This window comes from Neolamprologus multifasciatus, chromosome 9 (genome assembly GCF_963576455.1).
Source record: "Neolamprologus multifasciatus chromosome 9, fNeoMul1.2, whole genome shotgun sequence".
In the NCBI taxonomy this organism is placed as follows: domain Eukaryota; kingdom Metazoa; phylum Chordata; class Actinopteri; order Cichliformes; family Cichlidae; genus Neolamprologus; species Neolamprologus multifasciatus.
The window spans coordinates 15,667,913-15,685,469 of NC_140447.1; the positions used below are offsets into that span (position 1 = coordinate 15,667,913).

At 41.8% G+C, this 17,557-nt stretch overlaps 3 protein-coding genes across 3 annotated transcripts; 1 reads left to right on the top strand and 2 right to left on the bottom strand.

Annotated features, from left to right (window-relative positions):
* Positions 1 to 4,736: 4,736 nt before the first annotated feature.
* Positions 4,737 to 5,587, bottom strand: LOC146511296 (sperm-associated antigen 16 protein-like). Its single transcript, XM_085173158.1, has one exon. It carries the CDS (start codon positions 5,538 to 5,540, stop codon positions 4,761 to 4,763), a length of 780 nt encoding a protein of 259 aa, XP_085029284.1. The 5' UTR covers positions 5,541 to 5,587; the 3' UTR covers positions 4,737 to 4,760.
* A 28-nt stretch (positions 5,588 to 5,615) lies between these two features.
* On the top strand, positions 5,616 to 8,190 carry ndufb4 (NADH:ubiquinone oxidoreductase subunit B4). The gene is made up of 3 exons (XM_085173160.1): positions 5,616 to 5,824; positions 7,054 to 7,197; positions 8,031 to 8,190. The coding sequence occupies exons 1-3, from the start codon at positions 5,648 to 5,650 to the stop codon at positions 8,091 to 8,093; spliced, it is 384 nt and encodes a 127-aa protein (XP_085029286.1). The 5' UTR covers positions 5,616 to 5,647; the 3' UTR covers positions 8,094 to 8,190.
* Positions 8,191 to 8,681: 491 nt separating this feature from the next.
* Positions 8,682 to 16,209, bottom strand: hgd (homogentisate 1,2-dioxygenase). Its single transcript, XM_085173157.1, has 14 exons — positions 16,034 to 16,209; positions 14,769 to 14,840; positions 14,543 to 14,631; positions 14,334 to 14,439; positions 13,425 to 13,484; positions 13,248 to 13,339; positions 13,118 to 13,152; positions 12,907 to 12,986; positions 12,516 to 12,615; positions 11,447 to 11,571; positions 9,630 to 9,734; positions 9,410 to 9,536; positions 8,992 to 9,173; positions 8,682 to 8,908 (listed from the first exon to the last, which is right to left on the bottom strand). Exons 1-14 carry the CDS (start codon positions 16,046 to 16,048, stop codon positions 8,765 to 8,767), a joined length of 1,332 nt encoding a protein of 443 aa, XP_085029283.1. The 5' UTR covers positions 16,049 to 16,209; the 3' UTR covers positions 8,682 to 8,764.
* Between the last annotated feature and the right edge of the window lie 1,348 nt (positions 16,210 to 17,557).

Sequence of the window (17,557 nt, forward strand, 5' to 3'; positions counted from 1 at the left end):
ATCAGTGATGAGGGATGGACGGTCAAAGCGAGTGATAATAAGGGCTGGGGAGGCAGGAAATAACATACCACTTGACTCTTGCTTCCAGCCAGCACTTCATTAGCTTTGAAGCCATTTGTGAACATTACAGAGGTCTTAAAGTGGCACGATGATGTTCCTGTAGGTGAAAACAAGGGTGGAAAGGAACATTACATTCCTCACTTACATTCCTCATGGGCAACAGAGTAATGGAGTCTCTGGGCTGGGAAATATTATGAATAAGCACCGTGAGAGAGCAGCATAACACATTAGGTCACTGTCTCTACGTCTACAAACCGCTCCAGGGGCCTTCGGTGATGAATAAGAAGAAAAGTAATTTTGGCTTGCGGTCGGAAAAAGAAACCTGCTTCCAATTTTCAAGCCAAGTCTCGTGCGTAGACGTCTTTTTTAAAAGACCAAAGCAGCGCAAAATGACTTCTGATTACTGGGAATGATTACAGCTTTGCAAGGTATAGCGCAGGCTGCTGATTGAAATCATCTACGCCTTTTCATTCCACTATCTCTCAGTCTGTAGCTGCTTCTGTATCACATTATTATCTTTGGTATCTGTCAGCGTTTGCAGAATAAGTGCATCAAAAAGTAAACATCCCGTACCATCGCTGATAAGGAATAAAATGCCAAATGCTCTTTGCGAGCTGACAAGACGAGAAAAATACTTTCAAAAACTTCTCAAAGTTCAGCACAGGGTCCGTAAAGGGGGACTGGTGGCAGCCAGGCCAGAAACATATTAATATTTTATTCCAGCCTAAATGTCTCTTTGAACCGTGTGGTCTCACTCTGAATTTTGAAGTCGTAAATAGATGTTTCAAAGCTGCAGAGCGGCTTGCACTTTAAAGGTCCTGAGAGGACAATAAATCATTTGGTCACACGTTCCGTAGCTACACCGGCCCTCTCTGGATCAAACAGCTCTCTCAGCGTCTCTGTACCACTCTGCTGCTCGAGTATGAAGTTCAAGATGAGAGAGAGAGCTCTGTGAGGACTTACATTCCTATAAGTGTTGCATAATCCAATTGTCATACCACAGACATATCAATGACAAGGTGTATAACAGCTCAGCCTTACTTGAATTAAATCATCTTTGTGGATTTAAAAAAAATCCCACAGAACTATCAGATCGTCTCTGGTGGTTGAAAATCTACACGCTCAAACATTTCTGCAATCAAGTCAATACCGGGGATTCTTGTTCGACCCCCCTGGAGGAGAACATTATGGCTGTTAATGTCATCCACAGTATAAAATAGCTTCCCATAGTCGGTTTAGTGGCTCGTTTTCTTACAAAAGGAACTCTTACCTGAGTGGAAAAATAAAGACTTGGGTATGCAGGGTTTTTACTGATACTTTAATATTTTATCTCTGAATGCTGTTCAGCAGATTCTCTTTGTTTTGTTTTTACATGTTCCTAGAGACTGTTCTCTGAGACTGCGGTTAATGTGTGCTACAGTCACAGTAGTGTAACCACAGCTTGCTAAAGAGTGCCCTCTTGTGGTTAATTTCTATAATGTCTGAACCATTGAGTGACTCCAGCAATTGCCATGGACATTATGAATGAATTAATAAATGAATGAATCATCTTTATTGGCTTTATACATAGTACAATGAAATATGGTTTGAGATCTCTTAAGATAAAAAAAACAATGACAAAAATAAAATGAATGCATAAATAAAGGATGGATAAAGAAAAGAATAGATGGTAAGAACAGATGAGATGAACAGCATCATTGTAAATGATTTGGCCAGTTTAAGGTGTCAGAAGTGTCCTCGGTGCCATCTTGTGCGTTATCTGTATTGAAGTTTCTATGATATGTCTATAATTACTTGTGTAGTGTGATGATAGCTAAAAACTGTTCCTGAGGCTGTTGGTTCTTCTTCTTATGGTCCTGCACCATTTGCCAGATGGCTCTAGAGTGTTCTGTGCTTATTGGTAGTCTACCTTCTACTTCATCCTGATGCCCAGGGAATTACCCTTGACCTCCTGAAGTCAATAATCATCTCTTTTGTTTTTGAGGTGTTAACAACAAGCTCATTGTCTCTACACCACTCCTGCGGATGACCCACTTCCAGCATATAGGCACTTTCATTCTTGTTAAAAATTGGGATGAAGTCCAACTCGACAATTTCCTGAGTTACTTGCACACAGGCGGCACCAAGCAGGTTACCACACACAGCACAATAATCTGGCATCAAATAAGGGGATGTCTCCATCTTAAAATAGACCGACTGCAACCAGGTGTGTAATCAGTGATGCTTCTCGGGTGTGAAGTAGTCAGGGTGGAGACAAGGGCAAAACTCCTACTCTGAAACACAACAGACACACACACTTACAGAAAGGACAGGGGCGGACTTCTAAGCACATTGCAGTGGCTTTCATCTAACTGTTGTGTATATTGTTGCCACATTACTTTTAAGAGAACTCTCATAAAGAGAGCTGCCCAACGTTTTAAGATTTGTTTCTGATCTGTTTCTAACCTCTCCTCCAGACTCCACCTGGCCTCCATCCAGCAGCACCCAGGAACTGTCAAACCAGTCTGGGTCTTTTTGGCCTACTTTTATAGTCAAGGTCCTAGGAGGGAATGTTCCAAGTGTACTGGAGACTTAAATAATCTATTCATTTTAAACATTCACAGAATTGGGACATTTTCTATACTTGTGCTAATGTCCCCACTGTTAACATATCATTATATTTGAATGAAAGATTAAACATTGCTTTAACTTATTTAATCCTTACTTGATATTGAATTGTTATTTCAGAGGCTGGAGGGAGCCACTGGCTATTTAGTCAGCAGTTGCTAGTGCTCTCAAGGACTAGTGTGTGCTAGGTCCAGATGGAGACTAGCCATAGTGGCTTATTGTCAGGTGCCCTAGTTACAGGGCTTGTATACCAGCTGTTTCTGTTTAGTTTAGGATTATCTTTAAGACTTGGAGATGTGTTATTTTTTCCACTGTTTCCTTAGATTATTCATGAATAAAGACAGTGATTTGATGCATGTAAAAATATGATTGACTGTCTTTATTGTTTCCTCCTATCTCTCTGTTCTCAAAAGTGAACACAGGGTAGAGAGATGAGAGATGAAAGGAAGAGGGTGGAAAAGAGGGTGGAAAAAGAGGGTGGAAAAAACAAAGGGATAGAAAGGTGGAACGAGGCAGAGGAGAGAAAACCCCAACAATTCCTTCTGAGCAAGCACTAGGCAACAGTGTGGAGGAAAAACTCCTTTTAAACAGGAAAAAAACCTCCAAAAGAACCAGGCTGAGGAAGGGACAGTCAACTGCCTGGACTAGTTGGGGGGTGAGGCACTGTTCCTGGACCTCTTTTATCTGAAGGATGAAATTTTTTATGTCATCGATTGTTTCTGCATTTTGCTTCTCAAGTTTCTTGAGTTTTTTCTCCTGCAGTTCTAGATTTGTTTTCTTAAAGTCTTTGAGAACAGGTTGCCTTTCTTTCTGTATTTCTTGCTGTTGCACTTTTATTTTTGCATTTTTATGCAGTGCTTCATCAAGCATTACTTGAAGCACTTGGTGTTTTTTGTCCATGTATTGGAGTTTGCACTCCAGTTCTTTCTGTTTTATTTCCAGTTGTTTCTTCTCTTGAAGAAACTCTTAATTTTTTTCCTGCACTTAATCAAGTTTTACTTAAAGCTTGTAATTCTTTATCTCAGTTTCTCTGAGACTATGCTGTATGTCCATACCAGTAGCTTTAAACTCGTCCCCTCTCATCGGACACTTGTTTTAATTGAGCACACTTTTTCTTGTTTTCTCTCGTCAGCCCTGTAATATGCTGGCGTGTTTGTTCTTCTCTTGAAGAATTTTTTTCCAGCACTTCATCAAGTTTTACTTGTAGCTCCTGGTTGTTTTTCCTCTGTGTCTTGGAGATTCCAGTATCTGCTCATTAATAGCTTGTGTTTCTGTAAGGTTGTAGGACATTTCTCTTAATTGAGTACAGTTTTTCTTGTTTTCTCTCGTCAGGTCTCTAATCTGCTGGCGTGCTTGACCAAACATTAATCCCCAGCCCTCATTTATAAACTGAATGTTGGGCTTGTATTGTGTATTTTTAATTTGTTGGTCATGTCAGCACCTTCAGACAACAATGATTTTTTTTATAAAAAAGAACAAAAATAAAAAATAAAAAAAATTGTTTGAATGAACATGAAAAGAACAATGGAAAGGATTTCCATGCTATTAAATGTTATTTTAACATTATGAAATTCTGTTATTCCTACTTAATGTACGCATTTAGTGCAACTGAGTCCAACTTAATTTAAATAACTTAAATTAGGGGCCAGTCAGTGGCAGGGTCATCCCTGGATAGGTGGTCACCAGTCCATCACAGGGCTAACACAGAGAGATAGACAAGCATTCATACATATGGGTAGAATCACCAATTAATCTAACCCCACTAGCTGCGTGTCTTTGGATTTAAACTCAGGACCTTCTTGTTGTGAGGTAACAGTGCATATAGCATACACGTTGTGTGTGTGCTTTTCTGCCTCTTATAATCCCAGTGATTTTCCTGTGGTTTGGAATCTCGTGTGAACTTGTGCATTTCGCGAGTCCAGGCAACTAGCCACTCTTACTAGATTGTATCATTGTGTCATCTCACCAAGAATAAATTAATTTGTTGAATTCCATGCAGATCATACATTATTTAATTACGTTCACCATAGAAACATTCAATTATTTTGTTCAAATTAATATTTAGACTCTTGTAAATGTAACAATAACCCAATTTATTTTTCTGAGTGCGTAGGGGCCGGAGGTCTCGGCTGTGTCACTGAAGGGTATTTCTCTACGCCCGCCTCTCCTCCCCGTTCCCCCCCTCCACAGAGGGTGTCGTGTTGAACTGACGAAGAGTTCACCTCCCTGAAGGCTTTGTCCCTCTCCAAAGCCGCCAGCATGGCCTGCTTTAAAACGACCTCATATTTCTCGTTCATCCGCTTCACCGCAGGTTCGTAGCTGTTGCACTGCATCTTGACTTTCCTCATCTCCTCGATGAGTAGGTTTTTCTCCTGGACAACACGCTTATGTTGCATCCGGTGAAAGTCTCTGTTTTTTTGCACCCTCGCCAAAGTCCCGGCTGCTGCAGAGACTGCACGCCTGTACTCCTCCATCTCCTTCAGAGCGGTTTTCAGCTCGTTTTCCAGACGCTGGTTTTCAATGTGAACGAATGGGGTCACCGTGAGACCCTCTTCCTCTAACGGTCCTTTCTGCACCATCTCGTTCCACTCGGTTTGAAAACAATCGAGGGTTTCTGTCATGCCCATTTGGAAGAGAAAGTTCCGTAAAAAGTCAACTACGGCTGGTGGTTTGGATGTTCTGTTGGTTGAACTGGGCCTTGAACTGGCTTCTGCCCGGTCTCGGATGGCTTTCACCGTCGCTTCCAAGTCTTCTTCACCTTCTTTTAAACTCAATTCGTCTTCTACAGAAATGTCTTCACATTTAAAGTCATCATTACTGTCAGGTGATGTGCCGTCAGCCACTTTCTCTTCACTTTCCTGCGCTGCATCCATTGCTTCGTTCAGCCAGAGTTTGACGTTGCTATGGTAATACGGCGCTCACTCAACGCGAGATTTCACAAGCTCGCGTTTTCCACCGTCCCAGCAGTCATTAAACAATCATGGCGGACTACCGAGAGGCGCCCTTGGCCACTCGGCCAAAAACATTGGATCCAAACGAATATTTTAACCTTTCGCCGGAGCAGAGGCGTGCCGAAGAAGCCAGGGGTGCACTGCGAGCAAATCTGAAGCGCCAATATCAGCTGCAACTCAATAACCCGCACAGAAAAGAGCTCATTGTGAGTGGCTACTTGCTAGTTAGCAATGTCACCCTTGAAAAGGGCTCAAGTTATTGGCCAGAATGCTAACGGGTAGCATTAGCGGGGCACAGCGGTGACTATATGTATTTATTTAGTCTAAATTTTAGATAAGATTATAAACGAGACCTTCCACTCCATGCTAGTCACTACTACATTACGAAGATTGCTTACGTCTTGGGAACCGTGCGCTGCAGTACAGATTGCTTTCTTCCTGGTGTGCTCTGAAAACTGACCGGTGACAGAAAAAACCCGACCCCTGTAGTGTTTTAAATTAGGGGGTCTCGTGGTTCTGTTATGCTCCTAGGGAGCATTTCGTTGACATGGTTTGGGTCCACTTCAGTCTTTAGTGTGAGGGGGTCACTGTATCCTGTGATGAAACATGTCTTTACAGCTTGAAGTAGCCCCCATCCGTTAGGCACCAGGGTTCACTGAATGATTTCATCGTTATATAAAATAGTTTGAATCATTTGCCATGGTCTTTGCAGTCACCGGACCCCAACTCAGCTCGACACTTATGAGAAATAATGTTATACAGCATGCTGGCCTGTTATACAGGTCAACCACAATCATCAAAACACAGTATAACCGAATATCATGTATAATATCTAATGACTTGAACCGCTACAGTGCAGGTTCTGCACTGAAACTTAAAGTCATAACAGATGTCCAACCAAAGTAGTTGTGGCAGCCCTTCATGCTGACTTAGTTTGTCATCTGTCTGGATATACTTCAGTTCTTCCATAACGTCTTTATGGTACTCAGTGGTGTAGTTGGATTACCTCATTTTTTCCATCTATACTGTGTGCACTGTGATTGTTTTAAAGGCAGACATTTTGCCATGTTACTTTTACTGTTACCTTTTATAATGGCTTTGTTCTCTTAAGTTCATGAAATTGACCAGCAAGCACAATACCAGTAAATTAAATGTACCAGTAAAGTAAATGTAAACTGTTTAAAATATGTACACCAGGATTTTTCTGGAAAAATGTCCTGTCCTTGAAAAATGCCTCCCCCTTATCTTCTGCTGTTTCCTGAGTTTTCCCCACCTAAAATAAAAGGTTTAAGTATAATAGATATTAATATTTTTAACATCACTATGAGACTTTTACATTTTGGTTGATTTGTTGTAAATATTTGAGTCTTTTTCTGCTGTGAATTCTACATTTACATATGGTGATAAATGTCATTGCTTACTTCTGTCTGTACAGGAAGACCCTGCCTTGACACGCTGGGTGTACGCACGAGGCAATCCCTACGCACACTTCAGGCCTACAAACAAGACCTCTCTGCTGGGTGCAATGTTTGGAGTTGTACCTCTCTTTGCCCTCTACTACATCTTCAAGACAGACAGGGTATGAGACAAGAAACACTGTAGCCTTCTCACTCGCTGTCTGCTTGATCTTAATGGGTAGTTTAATCGGCTCAGCTGTGTTTTCTCATCACAAAAGTTTGTAGAGAGCTCTTGAACCACAATTTAAGCCCCACTGGGCCTCTTTAGGCTGTCTAAAGGCACGTGTGAGACTAGAACCAAAACAAGAACAATAGAAACTAGGAGTAAATTGCCAAGTATTGTTGGAGGTTAAAAAAAATATCAGTACATTTACTGCAGGAAACAAAATAATTCAGTATTGATTACATGGTTACTTTACACTGTTACAATAGTGGTCATTTTTCAGCCACTGTAATAATTTGACCATTTAGAGTATTTGATCTGGGTATTCATAAAATGTGATTTGGTGACAAATGCTGTCATAGAAACCTGAAAAGCTATTTAGTTGAAGATTGGGACTCATTATTCCCATGTAGGTGCACCGTTGATCTGGTTTTCTTTCTTTTGACACAGACCCGCTCACGTTAGAAATGAATGCTTCATCCAAAATGCTGCCTGCTTTCATTTTCTACCCCATTGTCATGGAGATTCACCGTCAAAGTCCTCGCCAATTGAGATTCAAGGGAGAATTTGGTCCAATTGTCACACTGCTGGGCTATCATATTTGTCCCAACCCCCCCTTTTTTTGGTGCTGGGAAGGGGGAAAAAAGCTGCTTGAAAATCATAAAAAGCTCACTCAAACATAAAACACGGAGTTTGAGAAAACGTCTGGAAGGTGATCAGGGTGAGGGCGATATGACTTTGTTTCTATGGAAACCGCACTAACCTATCATCTGTTTGTCATCTGTTTTACAGGATAGGAAGGAGGAGCAAATTAAGGCCGGTACCCTCGAGCGCAAGTTCAGTTTGTCATCTTGAGCCCGGGTGTAGAAAGACCCTCGTCCTGTGTGTTCTAGAGATGATGTCCATGTGTGTAATTATTATTAACCGAATAAAGTTATATTGTCAAACCAGAGTTACGTGGCTTTCATGTGTGAAAGTACCATTTGCATGTCTGTAGTTATACACAGAGGCAAGAAGGATCTACTTGGAGACTGAAGGACTCGATTCCCCCCTCTCACATAAGTTCAGATTGGCACAAGAAAAGAAAATGCAAGACATGCTGATATCAATGATCCCCGTTTCACATAAAGCAAGACTATATATAGTCCAATAAAGAAGCACTGCAGTGTCATTTAGATATTAAAGGATAATGGGAATATTGGTACAACAGTGGCATGAGGGGTAAAGAAAGGGTCATTAGTGGTCCTACCAAACACCTCTTAGTAAAACAGAATGCTGGTCTAAGGTTGCTTCTTATTGTTCCTTAATTTTGCAGTTATGTTTCTTAAAAATAAAAATACACATGTGACGACAATTTGGTTTTATACTTCTGTGAGAAGGAAATTACTTTATTCTTCCTGTTTATTCTGTCAACAGATCTACTCGGGGAACACAAATAAATCGTTGGATTGCGAGAAGTGAAATTTTTATTTTGATATATTTATTTTGATGTGTTTGCTCTTAATGCATTCTGAATCACTGGTTTTCTACTGTTTGCCGGGCTTCCAGTTGGGGTTAAAGTGGCTGCGTAGAGGTTCCCAACATTGGTAGTAGTTCTTGTCAAGCTTCTGGCATGAATGAAGACCCCACTTCGTCACCGCCATGCTGAAGGACGACTCAAACATAAAAGCCTGGTGACAGGAAAAAGCATGCTGTGAGAAACGATACCGACTTGGTCATGTGTTAACCGTATACATATATTTTGTTTGTTTACCATGGTTCCCTCAGCCACCCTCTCAGGTTTGAGTTCAGCAGTGCTGTTCTTCTCAAAGCAGTCCACGTCCGGGCCATGCGGGGTCATTATGCTGTGGAGACTGGCCCCTCCTGGCTGGAAACCCTCCTCTTTGGCCTCATAATGGCCTTTGATCAGACCCATGAATTCACTCATGCAGTTACCTACAGTGACAAGCAGGAGGAGCTGTAACACAGCAGCGTCATGTGTCTAGTTTGCTGTTGAATATGCCAGGTGTAACACTGATTTCCGCTAGATGGCCTTATAGGTCTGCAATGAAATCGGACAAAAGGAGACTATTGTGGGGTCTCCATTGAAGTGAGTCATACAGCAGGTGGTTTGTTCTCACCTACTGCCTTGACACAGGCTGGGTACATGGATGTGTGTGCGTGTGTCTTACGGTGATAGTATGGTGGGCGGAAGGTGTGGTCAGCCACACCCCACCGTGGGGGGAAGATGACAAAGTCAGCAATGGCAACCCCTGGTCTAGTGGATTTGGCAGTCAGCACAGTAAAGATAGATGGATCCTATATAGAGAGATCATAAACATGCGATGGGTGAGGAGCACAGCTATTTGCATTCAAAAGTGCTATTGGCGTGTCCCTAAACACGACTCTCACCGCATGGTCGAAGGCCACACAGTTGATAACCATGAAGTTCTTCAGGTTGTATTTGTAAGGCGTGTAGTTACCGTGCCAGGCGACCACATTGAATGGCGAGAAATCCTACGTGCAGAGCACAGAACAAAACAAATAAGAGGAGTCTACCCAAGCAACAAACACAAAAGGCTTTAAATTGAGCTTTTCACAGGGAAAACTGAACAATGAATAATGTCTTTGTAATCTTAAATTCCCAGAGAGAGTACTTCTTCACATAAAGAGAAAAAAAAATGGCCATAATGAAAAGGGTTGATTGTGAAAGAGGGTGTGCTTCTTTCATCCTTTCTTCTCTTTCATTCCCCCCTTTTCTTTGTGATACGAGGCTCCAGGTATTATGGGGTAATTGGCTTCACAATCAAACTTTCCCAAACTTTGAGCATTTTGACGCTCGCAGCAGCGCAGTTATGGGGAGAGGGGAGCAGCGGCAGCAGTGGGTGCAGAGATATTTCTTTATCTTGATTGTTAAAACCACAGCAATTTTATATAGTTTCTCTGTTCTGATAATGTCACTGCGAAAAAAGACATTCAACAGCAACTCTAAAATCAATATAGTTCATTACAACTCAAGCTGCCTCCATACTGACCTCCCTGCTCCTTTACACACAAGCTTTTCCACACACGAACAGCTAATACGCACCATCGATGAATACTGGCAAATACATATACATATACAGGTGCATTCACACACGCAAACATTCGTGACTAATGAACGCCGAAAACAACTTAACACGCACTCAATTGACAGTAGTCGACGTACAAAGAGGCCTTCGGGAAATCCAGTGCAGGTAATTTCTTGGACATTCATATGTGATAACTCCACTACATTCGATTAAAATGAAGGGAGGAAAATGGAGGCGAGCGAGCACTTGCGCACACACGCACACAAAACACAAACATATTGGTCCAGTCAAGCAAATAATAAGTTAATTTGAGCAATTTTGGCACTCTGCGGGGGAACAAAACAGCAGGACCAGGCAGGAGCGGCAGCATCTTCCCTTATACGAGGCCTCCACCGCCCCATCTTATTTTCTTACCCCTGCAACCTCTCTGGTCCACTCTCTGGGACGAGCATATAACTGGTGGCAGATACTCAAGCAGAAGCAGAGAGGAAGATGGGAAGAGGTCCGTTGTGCTTCAAAAAAAGAAAAGACAGTATCTTGCCCTAGTGTACTTCCTATGATGAATAATAACAGTGTGGTTTGACATGGTTTCCACGGTTACAACCCCCCCAACCCCCAACCCTGACAAACCTCTCCTCCCACCTCCTCCCTGCCTCAGTAAAAAACCTCCTGTCAGACATTATGTGTCGATCCAATTATGCGCCCAACAGGACATTTCGGGAGGGGGAGGATCATTCCCCGGCTGAAATATGTTGAAATTAATGCTTAACTTGAAAAAGGTTTTTTTCCTACAAAGCAAAAGCTTCACAGGTACACTGTCTGCAGCTCCAGAATGCCTTAACTAATTATGAGTGATTAAGACTCATAAGGGAGTCGAGGCGGAAACCTGCTGAATGGATAACAGCTAATGCTTCGATATTAAATCATCAGGGATGGCAATTCAGTCGGCAGGAGCAGCTAATGGATCATATGCTTCACTTGGACAGTTTCCTGTTAGTCACTGCGGCAGTTCGATGGTGTTCACTGAAGCAGACACAAAACTAAATAGGGTAATAGGGCAAGTAAGCCATGTATGTGTGTGTGCGTGTGTCCCTGTCAGACAGCAGGTACGCGTGGAAGTACAGTGATACAGATAAAGTTGTGTGCCACAATAGCCACCTGTTGGCATGCAAACAGCTTCCCCTGGTATTTATTGATGACGGTGTAACCAGTGGGAACTTTGCGATCTTCATACCATGCAACCGGACACAGGAAGTCTCTCGGGTTAGCCAGACCATTGGCTCCTGCAAAACACACGCAAAGTGTCAAAGTAAAGGCAGTGTAGGCATAATCATGATGACAATGATAACAATAAAAAAAAGGAAACAGTTGGGGGTGACAGATCACGTAATCACAGGTGGTTTCATGTAGTTAAGGTGTTAGCTTATTTAGCAATTTAGCTGTGCATTTTTTGATATTTTAACTATTTGGAGATTATGTATTGGAATTTCAGGAGCAGGACCACGCCTCCAAACACGCTGTCATCTATATAGGTTCCCCCAGTTCTGCAAGCTGTTCATTCTCATTTACCTCCCCCACCCTCCCTCCCACCTTGTTTTCAATTCTTTAACTTGTTCATTTCTATTTAGTGCATGGGGATCTGCCAGGGCAGGGAGCCATCACCAGTCCCCTTCGAGGCCTTCCCTCAAGTCATGTCAAAGCATTCAGCTTTACCTACTAAAACGCTGTCCAACCTAAAATGAGGACGTGGGTCCAGCTAGTGAATAAAGGTAAAATAAAGATTAAAACAATTGTAGGTGCGAATAAATTTAATGATAAAACGTAATTTTTAGAGGCATGATGCTTTGTCGGAAAGCCAAAACATCTTTGGTGGGCACAACAAATATTTTTGTTATATGTAGGAAGACACAGAAATCACAAGCTAGTCACTAGTTTCCTAAATATCAAACAGCAATATGCTACTCAAAGAAGGATTTTGTGTTGTTGTTGCTTTTTATATGTACTCTATAAACAAAACAGCAGATGTTAATCTCCTTAATAAAATTTCTAAGCGAGATTTATCCTCTGAGCACAGAGTGAGTTACGCAGAGAAAAGCGTGAACAGTTTTAGACATGGACATTCTGTTCCAAGACATAGATGTAAAAGAGCTTGGTGAGCACGTTTCAAGGAAAAGTGAACACAAAGACGTATGCTGCACTTATATAGACTCACAAATATCATACAAACCTATTGGGCCAAGGTCAGGCAGTTCAAAATGGGCACCATACACCTCGAGTATGTAGCCTCTGGTTTCCCCAAACACATCCACACTGAAGCGCATCCCTTGCTAAAAAAAAAAAAAAAAATGTGAAAAGTGGCAGTGAGAGGAAATTTTGTCCTATTAAGTATCAGCTGTGTGCTGTTTCAGTTCTGAACGGACTTTGAAAAGCACACGTGCTGCTGTCCAGGTGGTCAGGCTTTCGGTAGCTTAAAACCTCTTTTCCACCGACGCTTATTTTTGAGGTCACTTTCAAAAAGCACCAAACAATGCCTTTCTAAATATGGTAAGTGGGATGTTGGGGCAGACACAACGCCAGATTTCTTTGAAAACCGGGGAGATGGAAAACATACAGCCCACCTGGATGACACAGATCTCGTTCGGCTCGACCATCATCTTCCCAAACTCTGTGGTGATCAAGATCTCTCCCTGCTGAGGGACTGCACACACAAACAGACAAAGAGAGACACAGAGAAAAGAAAATTTGAACAAGAAGGCAGGCTGATGTTTGAGCTATCATTGTTCTTATGATAGATGACAGCAAAAACAACAACAGCGCTCCTTTCCTCACCAATCAGAAAGTCTCCGTCTGAGTTGTTGAAGCACCTGGAACAAGAATAAAATAAGATCAAATGAAGGCTGGAAATGTTTTTCATCAATAAAAAATATATCCTTTCGTCACATAATTTATACATTCTCACCTGTCGACCATGGAGGTGTTACAGGTGTACACGTGGACTCCAATGCCATTACGAGATTTGGCATCTCCAGCACCGCAGACAGTATGCAAACCCTGAAACGTGGAGAAGGACGCAAATAAAATCAGATGGAAATTTTCATAAAAATTAAAAATACGAGAAAAAATTAGCTTGACTTACAGCCACAAAGTCCACTTTCTTCTCTGTAGTTTTGGGGATGGTGAATGGCAGCCATCGAAGCTGTGAAAGAAACCTCAGAGTCAGAATCTGCACAAATTTTTACTGTAAAATTATAATAACCACCATAACCACCATTATTTCACAGTGGGCCTGCTTTACAGCTTCTTTAAATGTTTGTTTTTATTACTTACTAGCTTGCTGTTTATATTTAGTTTCCCAGCTATTAGTATTTACAGTATTTACCTCTATATATGAGTAGCAGTAGATTGCTTTGCAAAATACTAACTTTTACTTGAAGCGGTTCGTTGTAGTGTACGTATTGTGCACCTTCAGTGTATTTAAAGAAATCAATCTGTGGAAAATATTTTCTAAATAAGTTACTATATATAAATATATCTACTGTTTATTATGCTTCATCATTGCTTTTCGTAAACTTGATGATGATGATGTCACGTACAGCATGTCACCACCAATCACAGATTTGAAATTTGTGGCTTTATGTGCTCTTATGTTGCCAGCATTGTTTAATGGATTGAAACAACACTGTTACTTTTAACAGTATGAAGAGCCTGAAATTGTTTCCTTGTCGAAAACATTGGTATAGCTTTGGAGGCTGTGTGGTAAATGTGAAGCTAAAGGCACAATACTGAAAATGAAGGGAATCTGCTGGCCCCCAAACAATGTCATTTACCACAAATTTTTTATGGATTAAACAAAAAAAATGAACCGCATTAATGTGAGGTTTAGAAAAGGCAGTGCATAGATTTGGTTGCAGTGGGATGGCTAAATGCTATGCTAAACTTTGTTATGGCTTTGGCTGAACATTTACCACACAGATGTAAAAGCGATGAAAGACTTTTGATTTGTAACTAAGCCCAGAATGAGCAGGGACTCCTTGTGTTGATATACCTGGTTAGGATCAGGCTCCACTTCGTTCCAGTTCTCTGTTAGATCCCCACAGGGAACCAAGGTGAATGGCTTGTGTTTAACAGATGGAAGGATGCGGTACAACCAGCTAGAGAAAGAAGAGGAAGGGAAATGTTTAGTTATCCATATTGTCTGGGATCCATTTGGAGTCACTATAAAGCCTGATTTAGGTTTCAAACAGAAAAGGACACCTCCTCTTATTGGCTGGACGCGGGCAGGTGAAGGCAGAGCCGGAAAGCTGCTCGGCATAAAGGCCATATGGGCAGACCTGGGGATTATTCTGCAAGCACATGGAACATAAAAAATGCTGTAATGTGTGTATATGTACACTATATATGGTGTTCAATTACCCTCATTTTCAACAATTAGAAAATAATGATGAATAAACAACAAAAGGAGCCCAGTGTGGGTTTTTACCTGTCCCTCGGGTAAGGATCCAGGACAGCGAGGGTCTTCAGATGAGAACTCGTTCCCGAAACCGCTCATGTACTGAAAGAGACAAACACACATCCAACACACAAATGGAGACAAGTTGAAGTGAAAAATAAAAAAAATACATCATGCAGCTTCATTGTAATGCAGGATAAATGTGTTCATGCTGGTTATAATTAAACTTGAAGGCTTGTCATTAAGGCTTGTCTTTTTGTTAATTGTTGTCATATTGATTCACATTAGATCTATGATAAAACAAACTGCAGTTATGCCAAATTTCCCCCCTTGCAGTCATCCATTATTTTGTGTTATTGTGCCACAGAAACAGCCTAATTACACTTACATCCTCTGCAGCATGTTTTGATCAATGTTCCATCTAGGATAAGAGTGTTGTTTTGCATCTCGCCTGCACCTCTACTGATCGCGTCTCTTCTGCCACAGGAAGATCAAACTTGTCACAGTGTACACGCATCTTGCTGAGTCATTGTGAGTTTGCAAGAAAGCACACTCACAGACACAGATGGTTTCCATATGTGCGTGATCATGTGCCAAAGTTCTTGTTGGAAGCTCCAGAGTGTCCCAAGTTGAAGGAATACTTAATACTTAATAAGTCAGTTTTCTGTCCTCTTAAAAGTTTATTAGCGCTAGAGCAGCAAAGCTAGACTTGGCAATGATCCCAGCAGTCCTTGGATAGTTTGATAATAAGCCGAAACTATTCCACTATAAACAAAGCTTTGCATTTGAGTAGGTGTCATGACTTTGAAACCTTCAGTCAAATATTAAAGGTTCTATATAAAAAAAAGTAATCAAAGCAAATGCCTACTTAATGCAGCCCATCACCATAATTCTGCAGCAATGGCAATAAATTGGAAAACTGGGGTTTAAAATCATGTTTTTGCAATTAAATTGAAGCGTTCCCACTGAAATTGAAAAAGATTTAGGCACTTCAAACCACATCTGGGCAGCTGCAGAATGCAGCGCTCTGATTGGTTGGAGGAAACGCCTCCCTTCAGTCTGCGGCCACAGGAGTTGTGGTGGCTTTAAGGCGCATGAATTTCACACATTCTGGTGCAAAACAAATAAATAAAAAATACAAACTTTTCTTCTGTATTTCTGTATGATATAGTTCTGCACCCTAACTCCACATGCATGCACAGTCTGATAGTCGACACAGACGTAGCTCATAAGCGATAATAATTGAATATTTACACATTTAGCAACAGTTTTGCTTCGAGGAATTGTCTCCTTACCTTGAGTCCAGCCATTTTGCTGTGTGTCAGAACTTTTTCTGTGGCAGCTGTTGAGCGTTTCACAGTGGTTACGGATCGACTTGCAGTTTTCTTCTTAATGTATTCCCTTCGACTAAAATCCACTTCGGGGTGTCTGCATGTTGCTGTTTGGACAGACTGGGGAAAAGGGGCTGGGATTTATACGCTTTCCCAATCTGGGTTTAATTAGGCCTTGACTGGCTCTGTGACGTAACAGCTGGGGGACAAGTAAAAGGGAAAGGACGGGTCGGATGGTCAAAGTGTGCACAAACAAGGGCCAGTGTCCCTACCAGGACAAACAAGGAAGGACCGATTAAAAAGAAATTTGTGATGCAGGTAAGGAACACTGAGGGATTAAAGTCCAAGTCATGGTTTTAAATGGCACAGCGATCCTATCACTGACAGCGAAAAATGTATGACAACACTTGGTTTTTAAGTGGGGCGTAACAACGGGTGCTAGGCGGTCAGAAGCTTGTATCACACGCAAACATATTATGCCAGAGTTCTCATTCTGCTGAAGTGGTGACCTCATGCGCACTACTTGTGCAAACACGGACGCCATGCACATCCCCACGTCCTGCAAAGCGAACATGTGGGCAACAAGAGTTTATTCAATGGCTTAAGGCCCCATATTTGCAGTGTAGCCCAATATTTAGCGGAATTGTTCAATCTGCGTGAATTGTTTAATATGCCATCGACCCCCGGGGCCCGCCAGTCCTGCAGATTTCAGTGTTTTCATCAAATTCGCCATGCTCAACACAATCTCACTTCTTGTTTCATGTAAAGTGAGTTAACATTCTTGTACAGCTACAATTAATTTCGTTTTCCTAAAACCAGGATTCGCGTCTGTTCAGATGACCTCTGCGCGCTGCAGCGAGCCCGTCATTCCTCATAAAGCGAAAACAACAGCGCAAGGCCTCTAAAAGGCCTATACATTACTTCACGCAAAATTTATTCAGTTCATTTCTTGAAATAGGTGGTCAAACGAGGTGTGCCTAATGTCCCCCAGGCAGCATGTATCAAAAAGAATCAATTTCGCCTTTCTCATTCTTGCCTCGCTTCCCCCTGCTTGTCTATTTCTTTTCTCTTTCTGGAGGGGGGCGCTGGGGAAGGGTAAATGATGGCAATTCTCATAGCGAGGCGCAAATAAACTCGCCGCGGCAGAAGTAACTGTTCTCCGGTGAGGCGTGCAGTCAGGCCCGGACCTCCCGCTGGCAGCCAGTCAGGGTGCTGTGCCAAAGACGAGAAAGCCCAATGGCAGGAAAATATCACGTCCCAGTCTCCGGAAATTGATCTGCTCCTTGTATGGAGAAAGAAAATGAGCGATTTTAATTTCATCCCCGAGTCTGATGATAGAATTCTAGAGTATCTGGGTCCAATCCGGATGGTGCCTGTGTGTTTTAAGAGAAGAAGAAATAGCTGGAGACGGAGAAAAGGGACTGTTGTTTCCTACTGACAGTTATATCTATGCATGCGTAAGTGGGCCATAAATGCTTTGTTATTAGA